General features: G+C 46.4%; 1 protein-coding gene across 1 annotated transcript; it reads right to left on the reverse strand.

Moving 5' to 3' along the window:
* Positions 1-353: 353 nt before the first annotated feature.
* Positions 354-17,647, reverse strand: LOC142259279 (uncharacterized). The gene is made up of 5 exons (XM_075331757.1): positions 17,568-17,647; positions 17,054-17,438; positions 16,873-16,970; positions 16,585-16,675; positions 354-2,331 (listed from the first exon to the last, which is right to left on the reverse strand). Exons 2-5 carry the CDS (start codon positions 17,184-17,186, stop codon positions 1,139-1,141), a joined length of 1,515 nt encoding a protein of 504 aa, XP_075187872.1. The 5' UTR covers positions 17,187-17,438; positions 17,568-17,647; the 3' UTR covers positions 354-1,138.
* Between the last annotated feature and the right edge of the window lie 4,292 nt (positions 17,648-21,939).

Raw genomic sequence — 21,939 nt, forward strand, 5'->3', positions numbered from 1 at the left:
TTTATTTTTTTCCTCTGTGCGGCCCATACACCCAGCCGAATTTGAGACCCCTGTATTAGACATATAAGGCTTTCATGTGATGTAACATTTGTTACCATAGAAACAAAAAAAAGGTCACAAAGCCTAAGACTTGTCAGCAGCCCCTTGCATTTACAATTAAAGTCCCCTTAAAACCTATAATATGTGTATTGGGGAATAGAGAAGGGAGTCAGTTCCCAATGATGAGGAAAAAACTACTAAACTTAGTGGAAAGTGATTATAAAACTCGATCACATCAGATGTTCCCACAAAGAAGGAATAGATTGTAGATGGAAATAGTAATTTGTAACATGATCATGTTTATTATTGTAGTATAGAGAAGTTACAGACATTGGTCAGACATGGAGATTGTGCGCTGAAAGTAACTGTAATGAATGGCAGATCGCTGAGATTGGGAGTTAGGAAGAAGAGGGTGGAGGAATATTGGGTATTTTGGGGGGAGGGTTGTAATACTCTTCTTCATATAGTGAATATATAAATATATAACAATGTGAAATTTTTGATAAACATGTAATATTGTTTTTTATTTGATTTTTATAAAACAGACGTCTATTAGTAATTGTATATATTATAATTCTAATGTAACTTCTAACGTGCTTTCCCTTTCTTGTTTACTTACTTGCCTTTACTCTTGACTGTTTCTTTTGTGTTTTCTTGTTCAATTTGTCAAATCTATATTTTCTCCCCATGTGAATTTTTCTTAATGGTCGATAAATTATAATTTGAGTAAAACATTTTTCACCTTTTAGGTGTTATAATGGCTTCTACCCTTGTGAGTTTTGTGATGTTGAAAAAGATGGCATTTTTGTGCAAAACATTTCCCACATTCTGAACATGAAAAAGGCTTCTCCCCTGTGTGAGTTCTCTGATGTGTAACAAGCCACGATTTTTGACTAAAGCATTTCCCACATTCTGAACATGAATATGGATTCTGCCCTGTGTGAGATCTTTGATGTGTGAGCAGATGTGATTTATGTGCAAAACATATCCCACATTCTGAACATGAAAAAGGCTTCTCCCGTGTGTGAGATCTTTGATGTGTGAGCAGATGTGATTTAACTGCAAAACATTTCCCACATTCTGAACATGAAAAAGGCTTCTACCCTGTGTGAGTTCTCTGATGTTTAACAAGACACGATTTTTCACTAAAGCATTTCCCACATTCTGAACATAAATATGGCTTCTGCCCGGTGTGAGATCTTTGATGTGTAACTAGATATGATTTAACTGCAAAACATTTCCCACATTCTGAACATGAAAAAGGCTTCTCCCCTGTGTGAGTTCTCTGATGTTTAACAAGACACGATTTTTCACTAAAGCATTTCCCACATTCTGAACATAAATATGGCTTCTGCCCTGTGTGATATCTTTGATGTGTAACTAGATATGATTTAACTGCAAAACATTTCCCACATTCTGAACATGAAAAAGGCTTCTCCCCTGTGTGAATTCTCTGATGTCTAACAAGATTTAATTTAGTTGCACAACATTGCCCACATTCTGAACATGAAAAAGGCTTCTCCCCTGTGTGAGTTCTCTGATGTTCAACAAGATTTGATTTACGGACAAAACATGTTCCACATTCTGAACATGAAAAAGGCTTCTCCCCTGTGTGAGTTCTCTGATGTTCAACAAGATTTGATTTACGGACAAAACATGTTCCACATTCTGAACATGAAAAAGGCTTCTCCCCTGTGTGAGTTCTCTGATGTTCAAAATGTGTTGATTTACGTGTAAAACATTTCCCACATTCTGAACATGAAAAAGGCTTCTCCTCTGTGTGAGTTCTCTGATGTGTAACAAGATGTGATTTAGTTACACAACATTGCCCACATTCTGAACATGAAAAACACTTTTCCCCTGTGTGAATTCTCTGATGTGCAACAAGATTTGATTTACGGGTAAAACATCTTCCACATTCTGAACATGAAAAAGGCTTCTCCTTTGTATGAGTTTTCTGGTAACTAACAGACTCTGAAGAAAATCTTCTCTCCCCTGTGTTAATTTTTTTATGGATTTTTTGATTTTCTGAAGTTGAAAACTGCTTCTTTGCTGTAAGAACATTTTGATTTTTAATGCCTCTTTTGTGACATTTATTTTTTTTAATAGTCTGTGATGAATCAGAAGGTAGGCATTTTTTAAAAGAAACTGATGATAGATCTTTGCTGTGGGGGGATGATGGTATATCTGGAATAGTAGCATTCACTTTAGTTATATCTTGTGCGATATCAAGGTCATATGATTGAAAAATTGAAGATGTCAGTTGTGCCTCTATTCTCCTGGTACACTCATCTGCCAAGAATAAAAAATATTTGTAATATATACAAATTGAAGGATATCATTGATAAAATAGCTTGTAACACATTTACTGGCGTACCCACACGGTCCTGCACCCTTTTCCTGCTGGGGATTTCAGCACACTTATCCTCCCGGTCACTCAGTGGAGACTTCCGTGACCATGGTCACTGCTGCCATCTCCCAGGGCCTGCACACACCATGCAGAACTCTTGGGAGAGTGCTTTGGGCGCGAGCACCTATTCTTAAAAGGCCAACGTGCCCTAACCAGGAAGTCAACCTATGGCTGAGAGGCACTGGGTATTTAATGCATCCTCCCCCTATGGGAAGTGCCAGGGCAACATGGTCTATCCTTAGAGACGTGTTGCTAGTTGTCAGCTCCGTTTCCTGAGTGTTACGTTGTGGGTGTGAACACATGTCTGTATCCTAGTATCCGATGTGCTTAGCAGACCTGCTGCATCTGTCTATACCAGTTGTGCTTGCCAGACCTGCAGTGCCTGTCAGTATATCCTAACCCCGACTCCTGAGGACAGCTGTCGCCATCCCATGACTCCCTGGAGTAGCACCAAGTGGCTACCTTCCAGCACAAGCCTAGCCTCGCCATCAGAGGCTCTAATAAAGATGAGGTAGTTACTTAGCTACCCACCTCCTGGTTAAGCCAGTGCTGCGGCCCAGTGGGTCCACTCCCGCAAGCGAGAGATAGCTAAAAAAACCCTGCAAGTTATGTAAATTGTAAACAAAAACTGTTTACAATCTAACAGTAGACCTCAGAGCAGGAACCAGTAGACCATGATGTTCAACCCTCTTTGTTCATTTTGCCTCCCGTATATTTTATTAAGTCATCAAATAATGTTTTGTAGGCCAGGTTATACCAAACTGCTACTCCGATAGTGGAAAAATGGAGGGTTTCCACAATGGTTGTAGCTGAAAGACTCTTGATTATAAAGAGATATGGCTTCTGTCATTTAGACTAAAGCAGAATACGGTAAATGCTATTTAATGATTATATTTTATGGCATTACTATTTGTTTTAGGAGCATTGAAATGCAATGTTTGATCACTTCTAATTCTTTTATATTTTTGGCGAATTTCAGGTTTGTTTGTTGTTTTTTTAATAAATGCAAAACAAATTATTCTAACAGTACAAGTAAGATAAAGGTACAAATCTCAGAAACACTGAGGTCAGATTAAAAATAAGCCATCACCAGATTTGGCCCCTATAAGCTGCAGCCACTACCAATAGGCTCTTAAATTCAGCATTCTAGAAGACTGTATATAAGAGTCTAGGCTGCTCTGTATAACATAAAAAAACTGAGTCCTCAGTGGTTGATACCTTTTAATGGCTAACTGAAAAGATGGTTATACTGAGCCTGATGAAGACACCTGAGTAGTCTCAAAAGCTTGCTATTATTACCATCTTTTCAGTTAGCCATTAAAAGGCATCAACCACTGAGGACTCTCAGTTCTTTTAAAAAAATGTTTTATCTCTACTGGCTAACACGGTACAAAGATATATTTTACCTGTAACATAAAAAAAGCACTTTTATAATACTCACCTAGGTGCGGTCCGGTCTAATGGGTGTCGCTGGTCTCCGGTCCAGCACCTTCTACCCAGCTTCATGTGGACAACGCGTCCTACATCATCCACACAGGCTGGTATTGCAGTCCTTGCGGATGGCAGATCAAAGTATTGTAGTGCGCATGCACGGGCGGTCTTAAACCTTTCCTTTCGCTTGCGCATGCCATTACTTTGACCTGCCGTTAGCAGGGCAGATCAAACTGCACCTGCACAGGACTGACATGCCGGCCTGTGTGGATGACGCAGGACACATCATCCCTACGGGCCTGCAAACAAAGAGAACGCTCATCTTAGTAGAGAGGAGGCACCGGACTGCAGAGCAGCAACACCCATCGGACCAGACCACCCCGTAGGTGAGTATAATAAGTGTTTTTTACGTTATACAGAACGGCCTGGGCTCTTATATACATGATTCTAGAATATTGTATATAAGGCTCACTGGTGGTGGCCGCAGATTATAGTGACCAAATCTGGTGACAGGTTCCCTTTAAGTATTACAAAGTTGTTATCATGTAAAGTGACAGATGTCAGATTGGAGAAATGGGGCCTGGATAGGAGCAGAAAACTGGCTGCAGTGGAAAGCCATGAAATAAGAGCGGCATTGGTACTAACTACTATAGAGAAAACTGTGACTATAGACAATAACACATCTACTAAAATGACCGCCCTCCACCCGACAGCCTTCATCGTCAGTGATTTAGTAACTAGAGGTGACACATCTGGAGTAATTACAGTATGTGGCTCGGGGGCTCTCGGCAATCAAAACCATTGTAGGGGACAATATTTTCTGTCAGATGAGTTTCTTGAAGAAATATTAGACATTTACTTTCTGCCTCTCGGACTCCACAATGGACAGCTCCAGTACAAGTTCTTATATAATGGACATTTGTAGAATTCAGAGAAAATATCTTTCAGGCTCTTCAAGGTAAAAATATCAGAACTTTATGTGTTAATTACTTTCCTTTTTTTCTAATTACATTTTGGAAATGATGTAGGTGGGCTGCCAGACCTCCATGTACCCACTGTGGGGTAATTCTAACCTCCCTCATAAGTTACAGTTACTCTATGCCCAACTTTAGATATAAACGCCCCTATCAGCACATTCATCAGAAGGGAGAGAAGGAAGATCCATCAATAAGATGCCGAGATTCTAGGAAGATGGATTCATTGCTCTCAGTGGGAGAAACAATAAGAATCTTGTAGTTATGATACTTATTAATGGAGAGAGGTCTACTGAGGTCTCATCAACTACAAGATTATTATTTTGTTTCTCCCACTGAGAGCAATCAATCTTTATTCACCTGGTGAACACGGCACCAAACTAAGAATATAGGACGTCACCAGCATCATTACCCTCCGCTTTCTCTTAGGGGTCCACCATACGGATTAGATTTTTCTTCCCATGATTTTCTAAGTTGTCTGCACATTCTATGGACACTGTCATGACTGCAGTATTGTAGAGGCTTCACCTAGTACCTCAATTTACCTCCCCTTCGGGGTTCGCAACCACCCCATACCTGGATGCCCTTCCACAAACGACAGACAACCATTTTGGATTAATTATGGCCAAATCGGCCTTTATTATAACAAAATACAATAAATCAACATGAAAAGTGAGGAGGTTCTTGGAGCTCCAAAGCCTGGCGGAAGCCATAAATACTTGAAACCATCCAGCATTGCCCCCAGCCGCGACCACAAGCTCGGGGGCACCACTATTGCTGGAAAATTACCAGTCCAAGCTGCAAGCCACGATTTTCCGGGCACAATGTCCGACCACATCACCTTCATATTGGAAATTGACCCCCATGAGCGCAGAAAAAACGTGCCAGATATCCTGAAGTAAAACCCCAGAACAATCCCCTTGATATGTAAAGCAAACCCATCAGGGGAATGGTCCAACCTTCCAAAACGGTGGAATTCCAACAACACTTGTCTCTCAAACCAGACCCCGATCCACCGAACAGTCGCCACACATGTACACAAACCCCACAGTTCCCATTCCCTCACACCCAACGAGCCTCCAATGGCCAACAAACTACACTGCCCGGGTGCTCCATGGGTAATACAATGGGGGGGGGGGAAGTAAACGAGGAAAGAAGGTATGACAGTGACCTCACCACTGTCAAAAGAATCTTACCTAGGAGTTCCAACCTCTCAGGCTATCCTTATGATACCTTCCTTTGCCCCCCTACTCCGAATGTGGGCGCAAATACATGTTTATATCTCTTGTATTCTCACCTACCAATTCTTTTCACCACCTCCCGAAGGAAGCCTGCTCGTACAGTCCCAACTGCAACCCCAATTTGAAAAGAATGGAACGAAAAAAACCTGTTAGCCTAACTGCTATAAGGCAGCCAGGCACCATCCACAAAAATGACACGAGACAGAATCTTCAACAAAAAGGAACCGTCGCTATGCCTTAATAATGGCCCTGGACGATTGGCCCCTAAACTTAGCCAATGTCTAAAACATTCCACAGGATGCCTCCTGAATCCTCTAAAGCCCCAACCTCACCAGCCTGCCCTTATTGTCTGATTCGATCTTTGGCATCTGGATCCCAACAATCCCGACTGAATGCCAGGAATTCCCCCCGCATTGGCACAAATGTCTGGTCCACTTACCAGTTGTCCAATCCTCATGGCCCCAAAAAAGGCCCATGAAAAGCCAACAACCCTTCTCAAACCATGAAAATACACCAAATTTAGCCCGGAGGTCATGGCCCCAAAAGAGGCCCATGAAAAAGCCAACAACCCTTCTCAAACCGTGAAAATACATCAAATGTAGCCCGGAGGTCATCTCCTTTAGGTCCTTGAATGCAACTGGCCTATGTATATCCATTTAAGTCAGCCCCCCCTGCAACCTTTTAAGGCCTGACACACCAGGAGATCTTTCATGATGCCTGCCGCACCAAACTTATCTCTGAAAACGCCACCCATACCCAACATAATAACTTGATGGACCAACCAACCCTACCGCGCAACCCCATTTACCAACACAGTGACACTCACACTAAATCCTCTTGGGATATTGACTCCACAAATTGTCGCTGCCAGGCGACCCACCCTTCCCCGCTGCATTATAGGGTGAACTACGGCCCAATCACAAAGGAACCGAACTAGACAATGAGCCCTGTGTTCAGAACCCCAGCTCAACACTCCACTATCCCATGGCAGCCTCGGACTCCGCCCAGGCACTAAAGACCCAAAATTATCCCACTGCTAGTGCGCGAGTGAATCCGTGATGGAGACCTCCAACCTCAGAAACCTGAATACCCCTACCCAGAAAATGAAGTCAAAACACCCGAGATGAGCTATCGCATAAACCGAACCATGGGTGATGACGCCACCATCAGTTTAATTGATGGCCATGACTGCCCACATGTTGTTGTCATGGAAATGTATCCCGATTACTAAACTATAACCCCGAATTGTCCGTGCCCCAATTATGGGAAAGAACTTGGGCAACTTAACTTTCTTGGTGAATCTCAATTCCCCACAACAATCCAGCCAAACGTCTGCTCACCAATTGCCCATAACATATGAGCCAAAGCCAATACGGCTCACCACATCCGTAAAAGCTCACGGCCAAAACTTTTCAATCACCTCCCTCAATAACAAAGACTGCCCATTGCACATCTCCAGAAAACTTTCCAACACCTGCATACCCACTTTTTTTTTTGGAAACCTGCGCTCTAAGCGCACAGTATCAATTATGATCCCTAAGAAGCTAATGCCAGTTGAGCAACCTTCTATTTTTCTTGTGCGCCAAAAGAACCCCCCCATCAACCGGCTACCCACTCCATGGATGCCAGAAATAACTAACGAAACGTGTGGCCCAGAAGGTCCAATGAACACAAGTTGTGTTACGGTTGCTGCGAGCACTGGAGACTATGTCCAGATTTCTTGCTACTGCACATGTGCGAGTGCTGGAGACTAAGTCCAGATTTCTTGCTACTGCACATGTGCGAGCGCTGGAGACTAAGTCCAGATTTCTTGCTACTGCACATGTGCGAGCGCCGGAGACTAAGTCCTATATTGGAGCCATTGCACATGTGCGGGTGACATCATCGCTGACACGAGGTCACATGTCTCTGACACCTTCTATGCCGATTGGTCGCTGGTCATGTGCTTGTGATGCCTTGCTCGGTGATAGGCCAGCATGACGTCCCTCCTGTCATTCTGGCAGCGGATTGGCTCTGGTGTCCTCCATCTTGGATGAGGCACAGAGTCTATATAAGACCCTGACACATGCCGCATGGCGCTCAGTCCTCTTGGTTCATGCATAAGAGTAGACGCTCTGTGCGCGTTCCTCTAGGCATTCCTCTGTCTATGCTAGGTGAGCGCTACCGGCAGGGTAGCGTTCTTATACCTTACAGCTTCGGCTGCTGTCCGTATCCTTACCTCTTAGGGGAGCGGACATAGGCAGGTGCCTGAGGCACATGGTCTGGCTGGGCCTTGTGGTTCGACTCGTAGGTGGACGTTGCCGCTAGGGTAACGTTCCTTATACTGCGTCTGGCAGTTGTTCGTATCCTCGCACACTAGGGGAGCGAACAGAGGTAGGAGCTTTGTGCGGCTTACGCTGCTGTTCGTCTCTTTTGCACCACTAGAAGAGCGGACCTAGGCAGGTGCCATATCTAGTGGTTCGTGTCCTCGCACACTAGTGGAGCGAACACAGGTAGGAGCTTTGTGCGGCTTACGCTGCTGTTCGTCTCTTTTGCACCACTAGAAGAGCGGACCTAGGTAGGTGCCATTTCGCACACATTGCCTTTGTCTCTGTGGTTATTAACAGAGATCATTCCACACACCCTCCAAGTAAGGGAGGAATTGCTTTACTTACTTATTATATCCTTCTGTGAGTTAACAGAGGTATTGCACTCTGCCATAGTCTGCAGCAGAGTCTTTGCACGATGGACCCTGACTGTCTGATACTCATTTAGGTTATTATCAGACAGCCCCCCGTAACATTAGGACTGAGCCAAGGGTCTGGCAGTTATGGCAGAATATCAGCAGTTACACCGTTACATACAAGTACTTGAGTCACGGCTCAAGAGTATAGAGGATAAACCTCAAACCATGGTGACATCTGCACATGATCCTCGACTTGCTCTGCCAAACAGATATTCTGGCGATGCCAGATCATGTCGTGGTTTCATTAGTCAGTGTCAGATACACCTAGAGGTCAACTCTTCTCGCTTCTCTACGGAGAGGTCCAGAGTAGACTTTATCATCTCCTTACTTCAGGACAAAGCCTTTGAATGAGCGACTCCCCTATGGGAGCGCTCTGATGTGGTTACTCTGAGACATCAAGACTTTCTTGATGCTCTTAAGGCGGTATTCATGGGTCCGCAGGTTACCCATGATGCGGCCCTGAGACTGTTAGATCTATCTCAAGGTTCGGTATCCACTAGTTCTAATGCCATTGCTTTTAGAACTCTGGTGGCAGAACTAGATTGGCCAGAGAAGGTGTTGATTCCTATCTTCTGGAGAGGGCTGGCAGGCTATGTCAAGGATGCTCTTGCTACTCGTGAGGTCCCTGCTTCTCTGGAGGACGTGATCACAGTAGCAACGAGGATCGATGTACGCCATAAGGAACGTAGACTCGAGGTCTCTTCCTCACGCCCTAAGCATCGGGCTATTCCAGTTGTTGAGGGTCCGCTACCATCTTCCTCAGCATCTGAAACATCTCCCACTCCTGTGGAGTTAGGTCATACGTCTTCCAGACTACGCAAGTCTGGTCCTCCTATATGTTACGTATGTCGTCAGGCTGGGCACTATGCCAACAAGTGTCCTAGTCGTCAGGGAAACTCCGTGGCCTAGTAACCATTAGAGGGGGGTTACTAGAGACGTCTTCTGCACCCTCTAAGTGTTGTATCCCAGGTCAGCTCTCGTTATCTGAGAATACATGGCCTATTATGGCTTTTGTGGATTCCGGAGCTGACGGGACTTTTGTGTCCTCAGGATTTGTAAAGGGACACAATATTCCCTCTATCATGTTAGAGGCGCCTTTTCCTGTCCGTGTTGTTAATGGAACTATGTTGTCTGACTCCATTACATTGAGGACAGTTCCCTTGCGCCTTTCCCTGTCTCAGGGTCACATAGAGGAGATTTCTTTTCTTGTTTTGCCTGAGGGTATAGACGACGTTCTTCTGGGTCTCCCATGGCTTCGGACTCATGCTCCTCACATCGACTGGGAGTCTGACAGCATTATTAGTTGGGGTTCGAAATGTCAGTCCCGATGTCTTCCCTTACCACCTAAGGTCATTGCGGTTGCATCTACTGATCTCTCTCCCATACCTACACCCTATCTGGATTTCGCTGACGTGTTCTCCAAACAGGGTCCTGAGGTTCTTCCACCCCATAGGCCGTATGACTGTGCCATAGACCTTATCCCAGGTTCGGTTCCACCTAAAGGCAGGGTTTACCCCCTGTCGATACCTGAGTCGGAGGCCATGTCGACCTATATAAGAGAGTTTAGAGAAGGGGTTCATTCGTAAGTCTGTCTCTCCCGCGGGAGCTGGGTTTTTCTTTGTTCGGAAGAAAGAGGGTGATTTGCGTCCCTGCATAGATTACAGGGGTCTCAACGCAATCACAATAAAGAACAAATACCTATTACCTTTAATTTCGGAGCTCTTTGACAGACTGAGAGGAGCTCAAGTTTTTACGAAGTTGGATCTGCGGGGTGCGTATAACTTGGTACGAATTCGAAAGGGTGACGAATGGAAGACCGCTTTTAACACCCGAAACGGTCACTATGAATACCTCGTCATGCCTTTTGGGTTATGTAATGCACCCGCAGTATTTCAGGACTTCGTAAACGATGTGTTCAGGGATTTACTGTTATCCTCAGGAGTGGTGTATCTGGACGACATCCTGATTTTTTCTCCTGATCTGGAGACTCATCGTCAGGATGTCGTTCGTGTCCTTTCCCGTTTAAGGGAGCACTCATTGTTTGCTAAACTCGAGAAATGTGTATTCGAGCAGTCCTCATTGCCTTTTTTGGGTTACATTATCTCACAAGAGGGCCTGGCTATGGATCCTGCGAAGCTCTCTGCTGTCCTGCAATGGTCCGAACCTCATTCCTTGAAGGCGGTGCAACGCTTCTTAGGATTCATAAATTATTACAGGCAGTTCATACCCCATTTTTCTACTTTGGTGGCCTTGACTAAGAAAGGTGCTAATCCCAAAGCCTGATCTACTGAGACATCTCAGGCTTTTGAGGCAGTAAAAAGACACTTTTCAACTGCTCCCGTTCTTCAAAGACCCGATGAGAGTAAGCCCTTCCTCTTAGAGGTTGATGCCTCTTCAGTGGGTGCTGGTGCGGTCTTGTATCAAAAGAACGGTGCAGGTAGAAAAAGGCCGTGTTTCTTCTTTGCGAAAACCTTTTCACCGGCAGAGAGAAACTATACCATTGGGGATAGGGAACTGCTCGCCTTGAGATTAGCCTTGGAGGAGTGGCGTCACTTGCTGGAAGGAGCGAAACATCCTTTCCAGGTCTATACAGACCATAAGAATCTGACGTACTTACAAACCGCTCAGCGTCTGAATCCTCGCCAAGCCCGCTGGTCCTTGTTTTTCTCCCGCTTTCACTTCTCCATCAACTATATGTCTGGGAGTAAGAATAACAAGGCAGACGCCCTGTCTCGCTCTATGCTTTCTACCCAGGAAGAGACTGACGAACCTCGTCTTATCCTTCCCTCCAGGGTTTTTCATACGCTCTCCCCTGTGACGTTAGACCAAATCCCACCGGGCAAGACCTTTGTTCCGCCTGATCGACAGAATGATATACTGTCATGGGCCCACACCTCAAAGGTGGGTGGGCATTTTGGTATTAGGCGGACACGAGAGTTACTGGAGAGGTGGTATTGGTGGCCACACTTAGCCAGCAACGTCAAGAGATATGTCGGTTCCTGCTACTCGTGTGCTCGCAACCGTCCATTACGGCAGAGACCGGCTGGGCTCTTGCATCCTTTACCAGTGCCAGATAGACCATGGGAGGTGGTAGGCATGGACTTTGTGGGTGATCTTCCATGTTCACAGGGACATAGATTTGTGTGGGTCATTACGGACCATTTCTCCCGGATGGTTCATCTCGTACCGTTATCGAGAATCCCATCTACCAGGGTACTAGCCAAACTATTCCTCAAGCATGTCTTTAGGCTTCACGGGATGCCAGATCGTATCATTTGTGATAGAGGCCCTCAATTTACTTCCCGTTTCTGGCGAGATCTTTGTAGCCTTCTGCAAATTGAGTTGGATCTCTCTTCGGCATACCATCCGGAGACCAATGGTTTGGTTGAGCGTACCAATCAATCTATGATTATATACCTTCGACACTTTGTTGCTGAAAACCACGATAACTGGTCCTCCCTCCTACCCTGGGCAGAATTTGCCCATAACAATTCGCTGGCTGAGGCCACTGGGCAGACACCGTTCGTACTCAATAATGGGCAACACCCTAGGGTACCGGTACCGTTTCCCGCTGCTGCACCTCCTCCTCTTGTGGCCGACTGGGCAACTAATGCCAGAGAGGTTTGGGATCGGACTCAAGAGTCGATCCAAGCAGCTAAGGACCGTATGAAGACGGTATCCGATCGGTTTCGTCGCCCGGCTCCTGTCTTTTCTCCAGGGGACTTTGTGTGGCTCTCTGCAAAACACGTGAGACTTAGAGTGAGCTCTGTCAAATTTGCTCCTCGCTTCCTGGGTCCTTATGAGGTTCTTCGACAGGTAAATCCTGTAGTCTACCAATTGAAGTTACCCGTCCATCTTAGGATTCATGACAAATTCCATGTCTCACTGCTAAAGCCGGCTATTTTACCTCACGCTCGTGAAGTGCACTCTCCTGCCTCTGATTCCTCTCGCTCTAGCTATGAGGTACGAGCCATAGTTGGTTCTAAGATGGTTAGAGGGCGCAGGTTCTTCTTGATAGATTGGGAGGGTTACGGCCCGGAACATCGCTCTTGGGAGCCTGAGGAGGCTGTCCATGCTCCCGACTTAGTTGCCGATTACCTGCGTCGCCGGGGGAGGTACTGTTATGGTTGCTGCGAGCACTGGAGACTATGTCCAGATTTCTTGCTACTGCACATGTGCGAGCGCTGGAGACTAAGTCCAGATTTCTTGCTACTGCACATTTGCGAGCGCCGGAGACTAAGTCCTATATTGGAGCCATTGCACATGTGTGGGTGACATCATCGCTGACACGAGGTCACATGTCTCTGACACCTTCTATGCCGATTGGTCGCTGGTCATGTGCTTGTGATGCCTTGCTCGGTGATAGGCCAGCATGACGTCCCTCCTGTCATTCTGGCAGCGGATTGGCTCTGGTGTCCTCCATCTTGGATGAGGCACAGAGTCTATATAAGACCCTGACACATGCCGCATGACGCTCAGTCCTCTTGGTTCATGCATAAGAGTAGACGCTCTGTGCGCGTTCCTCTAGTCATTCCTCTGTCTATGCTAGGTGAGCGCTACCGGCAGGGTAGCGTTCTTATACCTTACAGCTTCGGCTGCTGTCCGTATCCTTACCTCTTAGGGGAGCGGACATAGGCAGGTGCCTGAGGCACATGGTCTGGCTGGGCCTTGTGGTTCGACTCGTAGGTGGACGTTGCCGCTAGGGTAACGTTCCTTATAGTGCGTCTGGCAGTTGTTCGTATCCTCGCACACTAGGGGAGCGAACAGAGGTAGGAGCTTTGTGCGGCTTACGCTGCTGTTCATCTCTTTTGCACCACTAGAAGAGCGGACCTAGGTAGGTGCCATTTCGCACACATTGCCCTTGTCTCTGTGGTTATTAACAGAGATCATTCCACACACCCTCCAAGTAAGGGAGGAATTGCTTTACTTATTATATCCTTCTGTGAGTTAACAGAGGTATTGCACTCTGCCATAGTCTGCAGCAGAGTCTTTGCACGGTGGACCTTGACTGTCTGATACTCCTTTAGGTTATTATCAGACAGCCCCCCGTAACAAGTTGTCAGGGTAGTGGATCACCCACAAAATCCACCGGCTGGTTACATATTACCATTCCAAAAAAGACAAGATGCTTCAGACTGAGCGCACAGGACCTGAATATCCCATGGGCAAAAAACCTATCCTAAAATAAACACTGACACAAAAACAACCGAACGAAAACACAGACTGTCAGGGTGGGCCGGTCCATCCTAGCTAACAAATGGACCCTGTGCCATAGCATTTATCGCAGTTCAAAACACGTCAACCACTGTATGCACCACAGTGCAAAGAGCAGGGTTAATACCGCCATAACCAAAACACCCCTTAGGAAATGGCGAATCATACTGATCCAAATTATTCAAGTTCCTTTCTTTTTTTTTTTTAATTTTACTTTTTGCTCCCCCCCGGCAGCGAATGACCAAATCGCCGAAACAAAGTGAGGGGGGGGGGGGGGGTAAAAGAAAGGACCTGCCATGCGTCCCCCGAAAACCACCTTTTGACTAACCCTACGCCACACCACCAGGGGGCGTTAATAGCCAGACTCCAAATTCTAAATAGAACAGAACTATAAGTGGCGGAGAAGGAATCCTAAACAACCCCAGCAACAACTGTTCTCTAACAACACCACCTGTTCCTAATCCGAGCACTTCTCAGGTCGCGGACCATCTCTTCAGCCCTCGTCAGGCTCACCCCCTGTAAAGCATCCCCACCTGACTATGACTCCCCCCTCTTAATAAACACCAGGATGCCCAGTGCGATGAATCGACTTACCCAGCCCACTGGTGCTGAAACTAACAACTACCCCGAACTTGCATAGAACTGCCAGCACTCTTCTGCCTTGAAGCCAGCCCCAAGTGCGCCCCCTGCTGACTGCAGACCTCCTTTATATTAAGTTTTATATACAGTATATTCCCAACACAAACCTCTCCCATGGAATGAGGGAGAAAATCTCGACATATTCCTTCCAAAACTATCCCATAAATCCTGTGCCAGGGTACCCCAGCAGTCCTTTAAAACACACATACGCCACGCCATTTTCACCCTGTCATCCAGAATATGATCCCCCTCATTATCCTCCGCTGTCTGCAACCACACCAAGAGTGCACTACCGTGTGATCCCCATATTCAGACTGACCAACCCCTTTTTTCAGTCATCCTCGGGTTCCCAACTGGGATGAGCGACCCCTGTAAACTGCAAAAAATTACAGATAGGGACCCCAGCCTGTGAGCCCCAATGGGGACGGCGCCACGCCACTACATGCAAAGTGCCATAGCACCAACAGCGCTATAAAAACGAATATTACATATTATCATAAACCCCTATTGGTCTGCTTCAATTTTCGCATAAATCCCGTACTCCCCCCGCATCCCCCATACTCCGCCCACACGATACATCAACAACTTGACTGACATCCACCCCCAGTAAAAAAAAACTATACTGTATTAGAAAGGGACAAGACACACATAAAGCCCTACTTACCAGGCTGCGCCGGCACGAAGCACCGACCAGCCGCCATTCCAGAATCCAGGAGACCCGTCTCCAACCGACACGGCATCTCATCCTCTGCGTCGCCCACCGGTGAGCCCTGACCCACTGATACGCTCAGACCCAGCTCGACTAGGGAGCTGACAGCTCGGTGGGCAGCTTCCCGGAATCCAAATCCCAGGAAACCACGGCCAGCATGTATCCGCCTTGTCTCCCCGGCATCGCAAGGTCCAGCAGGTGATGGGTCTCTCGTAGCCAAGCAGCCCCACCGACTGGAGCATCGCCGGGTGGAACCGCCGCCATTTTGTTGTTGCCTTTTTCTCTGGTGCTAGAAGCTGGAAGAGGCCCGGTCCCATGACCGACTGCTGGCCCCGCCCACTTTGCAGGTCCCAGCCGCCTCTATGGATTCCTCCCACACCGAGGCCTGCGAACAGGTGCAGAGGGAACAGGCCATGATGAGGAGGGTCCCCGTAGGGGCTCCTGCGGCGTTACCGGGGCCCGGAGCGATGTCAGGGGAGAGGCATTCTGGCAGCCTGGCCCTGCGTGATGGCCGGGCAGGGGTAGAAGCAGCATCCGCTCCTGCCGGCAGTCCTCCCACGATCTCTTGCAGCCGTGCCTGGATCTCTGCTCCATCAGACCTGCTGGCAGCTCCCCTCGCTGTCCCTGAAGATCCTCCAGCGCAGACATCCTCCGATCCAGGCGATGAGAGACGGTGAGGACGGGCACAGGTACCTTCAGCAGTGGTGGCTACGTGCCGATTGCAGGCCACCACTTTTACCTCACCCTATATACATTCCTACAAATCTCCTGACCACACCTCCCTAAACTACCTCCCCTTAAAGTATCAAACCCCAGCACAGCCCAGCTTGCTCTGCTTTTAACCTCTTGTTTGCCCTCCAAAGCTGAGTCATGGGTCACTCTACCCATGGCTGTGCTTAGGGCTCCGTTCTTCCTTTTGGCTTTACAGATTAGAGATCTGGGCAGCTAAGGGTCAACGTCTTCTAATTTCAGGTGATAGGATGGACCCTACCTGTAAGATCTGGCTGATACAGATCTCAATGCAACAGAAGGGCGTCCAATGCCCAAAATAAAGGGAACAGTTTTGGGTGGAGGAGCATGTGGTGGTCTAGCAGGAGAATGGTGACCATTTGATATGGCCGGACTACAACCCTGATAAAGCAGCCCCAGCCGGTGACTGAGAAGAATCTGTGACTTCTCTGCATTTAGTGGTCACTACTCACCTGGGCGGATATCTGTAGGAATCTCCTCTTTACTCCGCTCATCCCGCCTCACATATGTCTCTGTAGTATTAATATGGGACAGATCTTCCCCCTGAAACAAATATTGTAAAAGTCACAGACAGATGGAGAAGTCACATCTATGATCAGCTCTAATCCTGCCATCTCCACCGCTCTCATTACACAAGTATAACATATATAATACTGGAGGATAAAACAAGACTGAGCACAAGACCTTCACAGCCGTCTACACATCATAGGGAGATTTCATGGCACCTTCTCTCCATCTACCTGATGATCCTGAGGAACATCGGGATCTTCTTGGTTACAGTCCTGTGGGAGAAGAGGACGGGGACATCTCTCTGGTGTTGTCCTCTTACTGGAAAGAACTGAAGGAGACACATACAGGGACTGAATTAATTCCTTACATACAGATAATTATAGGCCGTGTGTATTTTGTTCTGTCTATTACCTGGTGATGTGAGGGGCTGGGGAACCTCCATCATGACGTTCTTGTACAGATCTTTGTGTCCTTCTAAATACTCCCACTCCTCCATGGAGAAATAGACGGTGACGTCCTGACACCTTATAGGAACCTGACACATACAATGATACCGTCACCCCCGATCCCTTCATAGCGTTACTGTATAATGTGCCAGCATTCCCAGCAGTGTCACCTCTCCAGTCAGCAGCTCAATCATCTTGTAGGTGAGTTCTAGGATCTTCTGGTCATTGATGTCCTCATGTATCGGGGGGTGAGGTGGAGGCCCCGTGATTGGGCTCAGGGGTCTTCCCCATCCCTCAGACACAGGGGCCTGACAGCGCTCACTAGAGGTCTTCTTCACTACTGTGTAATCCTGGTTATGGAGAGACGCAGTAATAAATCTCACTCCAGACATTTCCAGAGTCCTCACCTCTCCAGTTCTGTCCATCTGTTATTCCCATAGATAAGAATGATGTAATGTGACGTCATCAGAATCTCTCACCTCTCCAGTAAGCCGGAAGAGGATCTCTAGGGTGAGGGGTAATATCCTCTCCGCCATCTTGTCCCTGTCCATATCCATCCTTGAAGGGGCAATCAGGAGAATTTTCTTATATAGAAGATCTCCACTGAGAGGATCCGATATTGTAGGGACCTGAATGGGGAGAAGATGACGATGTAACATCATAAAGAATCCTGTATAGTAATATAATTACTGGAGACTTTATATCCGATCACTGGCTGCAGAAATAACGCTAACATGTAGGACATGAAGAAGAAGACAATTCATGGTTTTGGGGCTGCATTAACCGAAATGAAGAACCTCGATCCAATAATATTATGAAGCGGCTTTTCTCCCACATGTATGGCACGTGACTATTTGATAATATTAATCTGTTGGGTTTTTGTGCTTTGTATGTTTGCAGGGGTTTAGATTTCCAGATTTTTTCGGCTGATTCTTAAACGTCAATTTTTTTAAATAGTTACTGTGGAAAAGTGACACTGAAAAAGACGTGGGTATCTGGCTGGACGAGAAAACCAACCAGTGCCAGGAAGCTGCTGCCGAGGCAGATAATATAATAGGATGCAGTGAACGAGGCACAGATGCTCCGGACAAGAACAGTTTTGCCTCTATACAAGTCACTAGTGCGGCCACACTTACAATATTCTGCACAATTTCGGACTCCAGTGAATGAGGAGGACATAACTGACCTAGAGCGGGTGCAGAGAAGAGCGACCATTAAAGGAATGGAAGGACTGCAATAGGAGGACAGGTTAGCAAGCTTGGGGTTATTCATTTTGGAAACACAAAGGCTACGGCGTGATTTTATTACAATGTACAAGTATATCAGGGGCATTACTGAGATATTTCTAATGAGCTTTTTACGACTGAGGCCTGCAATGATGACAAGGAGGTTCAGTCATAATCACAGATGGGGATTCTCTACTGTAAGAGCAGTGAGAATATGGAACTCTCTGACACATGATGTGATAAATGTTGATAGACTACAAAAATTCAAGGTGGGCTTGGATGCCTTCCGTGAAAAGTATATTATGGCAGGTTATCCCTACTAGATTTCGTGATGGGACATTGATCCAGGGAATTAGTCTGATATTTTTAGTCATGAAGTAATTTTGCCCCTTGTAAAGGTATTCACACCCCCGGAATGTTTCCACTTATTTTAGCATCATACCCACAAATGTAAATGCATTTTATTAGGGGTTTATGTGATATACCAGTATTAAGTAACACGTTTTTGTGAAGTGTAAAGGAAATGATAGATGTTTTTCGAAATATTTAACCCTTTCACGACCGGCCGATTTTTCGCTTTCCGTTTTTTTTTTTCGCCATTCTTTTTCTGAGAGACGTAACTTTTTTATTTTTCAGTCAATATGGTCATGTGAGGGCTCATTTTTTGCGGAACGAGCTGTACTTTTAAATGAAACCATCAGTTTTACCATATTGTGTACTAGAAAATGGCAAAAAAATTCCAAATGCTGAAAAATTGCAAAAAAAGTGCGATAGCACTATGGTTTTTGAGATATTTTATTCACTGTGTTCACTATATGGTAAAACTGATTTGTGGGTGTGATGCCTCAGGTCAGTGCGAGTTCGTAGACACCAAACATGTATAGGTTTACTTTTATATAAGGGGTTAAAAAAAAATCGGAAGTTTGTCCGAAAAAAGTGGCGCACGTTTTACGCCATATTCCGTGACCCGTAGCGTTCTCATTTTTCGGGATCTTAGGCTCAATGACGGCTTATTTGTTGCGTCTCGAGCTGACGTTTTTAACGGTACCATTTTTGCGCAGATGCTACGTTTTGATCGCCTCTTATTGCATTTTGCGCAAAAGTTGTGGCGACAAAAAACCGTCGTTTTGGCGTTTGGAATTTTTTTGCCGCTACGCCGTTTACTGATCAGATTAATTGATTTTATATTTTGATAGATCGGGCGTTTCTGAACGCGGCGATACCAAATGTGTGTATATTTTTTATTTTTTTAACCCTTTAATTTTCAATGGGGCGAATGGGGGGTGATTTGAACTTTTAGGTTTTTTTGTTTTTTTTTAATTTTTTAAAACTTATTTTTTTACTTTTTTTTTTATTTTACTAGTCCCCCTAGGGGGCTATTGCGATCAGCATTCCGATCGCTCTGCAGTATCTGCTGATCACAGCTGGAAGGCTGTAAACAGCAGATACGCTGTCTTTCTCTTTTGCTGTGCCCCGGGCACAGCGAAAGTGAAACCAATTCATGTGTAGTACAGGAGTCATCACATGACCCTGTACTACCATGACAACTATCGGGAGTCACGTGATCGCGTCACGTGACTTCCGGTTTCGGCGGTAAGTAAAACTTTACCGCGATTGCGCTTATAATGGCGCTGTCATGTATTGACAGCGCCATATAAGGGGTTAATCGGCACGAGCAGATAATGATTCTGCTCGTGCCTAGCAGGCACACATCTCAGCTGTGAAAATCAGCTGAGATGTGTGCCGATCGCGGCATGCTGCCGCCGGAGGACCGCGGGCAGTAAGATTATGTCATTTAGGACGTAATTTTACGGCCCGCGGTCGTTAAGGGGTTAAAACTATAAATCTGAACATTGTGATGTGCATTTGTATTAAGCCCCTTGTAGTATGATGCCCCTGAGTGACCAATTGCCTCCAGAAGTCACATAATTAGTAAAATTGAGTCACCTGTATCATTTATTCTCAGTATAAGAACAGCGGTTTTATGAAGATTTCACGAGTTTTGTTTGAGAACATTAGAGATCAAACAACATCTTGAAAACCAAGGAACCAACCAGACAGGTCAGGGATAAAGTTGTGGAGAAGGGTAAAGCAGGGTTTGGGTTTTAAAAATAGCCAAAGCTCTGAACATCTCACTAAGCACTATTCAATACATCATCCAAAAATGGCAGGACTATAGTGTGGAGACACGAGGGTCAGTGGCTACAGTTCTCTGCTGGCCTAGCTGTCATCAGAAAGACCGCATGGACCAGGGCTCATCCCACTGAATGCCTGCACACCTTCCGTGTGGACAGGACACTACTTAGGCTGGTTTCACACTACGTCTTTTTAACATCCGTTGAAAACGTTTTTTTTAACGGAAGTACGGATCCTGCTTTTACAGCAAATAACGTATGCAAACGCATATGTTATTTTGCAGGATCCTGCAGTGGATGTTTAGGGGCGGGCATTGTAGTCATGTGATCGGGAGTGAGGGTAACTAGACTGGGAGGAGGCTTCTGACAGCTGCAGACGCTGGTAACCAAGGTAAACATCGGCCTTGGATACCCGATATTTATCTTGGTTACGAGTCAGCTGCTCGGAGCCGGGCTGCTGCCTGCACGGTGTGGGGGGAGGAGAGGGAGAGAGGGAGAGAGGGAGAGAGGGAGAGAGGGAGAGAGGGAGAGAGGGAGAGAGGGAGAGAGGGAGAGAGGGAGAGAGGGAGAGAGGGAGAGAGGGAGAGAGGGAGAGAGGGAGAGAGGGAGAGAGGGAGAGAGGGAGAGAGGGAGAGAGGGAGAGAGGGAGAGAGGGAGAGAGGGAGAGAGGGAGAGAGGGAGAGAGGGAGAGAGGGAGAGAGGGAGAGAGGGAGAGAGGGAGAGAGGGAGAGAGGGAGAGAGGGAGAGAGGGAGAGAGGGAGAGAGGGAGAGAGGGAGAGAGGGAGAGAGGGAGAGAGGGAGAGAGGGAGAGAGGGAGAGAGGGAGAGAGGGAGAGAGGGAGAGAGGGAGAGAGGGAGAGAGGGAGAGAGGGAGAGAGGGAGAGAGGGAGAGAGGGAGAGAGGGAGAGAGGGAGAGAGGGAGAGAGACTGACTGACTGGTTCTGGGCATGCTCAGTCCAAAAGCAGGATCCTGTCTATCAGCATGCAGCGTTCACCTGCGTTTGCGTGCGTTATAGTCAGGATCCAGCAATTTAAAGTACTTGGACGGAGCTCAAAAACGCTACATGTTGCGTTTTTGAAACATGTTAAAATATCGCAAAAGGACGGATCCTGCGTCTAACGGACGCAAACGCAGGTGGACGCGAGTCCATTGAAAATGCATTGACATGAAAACGGATTTGCACAGGATCCGTACTTCCGTTAAAAAAACGTTTTCAACGGATGTTAAAAAGACGTAGTGTGAAACCAGCCTTAGACAACACAGGATGAGGGAACCACAACTTGGTAAGACGTTATTGGTTCACCAACAGGCAAAATCATATATTGTACATTTCCAGAAAGAACACAAGGTGGTACAAGCGATAGAGCCTCTCCCATCCGTTAGCTCAAGAGGGATTAGAATCTTTGTGACTTTGGGGCTTCCTGCGCCAACTATTCCAGCCAGCAGCACCCTGCTTTAACTAGCACCCACTGAGAGGAGATAGCGGCAAG

The sequence above is a fragment of the Anomaloglossus baeobatrachus genome, assembly GCF_048569485.1.
Source record: "Anomaloglossus baeobatrachus isolate aAnoBae1 chromosome 5 unlocalized genomic scaffold, aAnoBae1.hap1 SUPER_5_unloc_5, whole genome shotgun sequence".
In the NCBI taxonomy this organism is placed as follows: Eukaryota; Metazoa; Chordata; class Amphibia; order Anura; family Aromobatidae; genus Anomaloglossus; species Anomaloglossus baeobatrachus.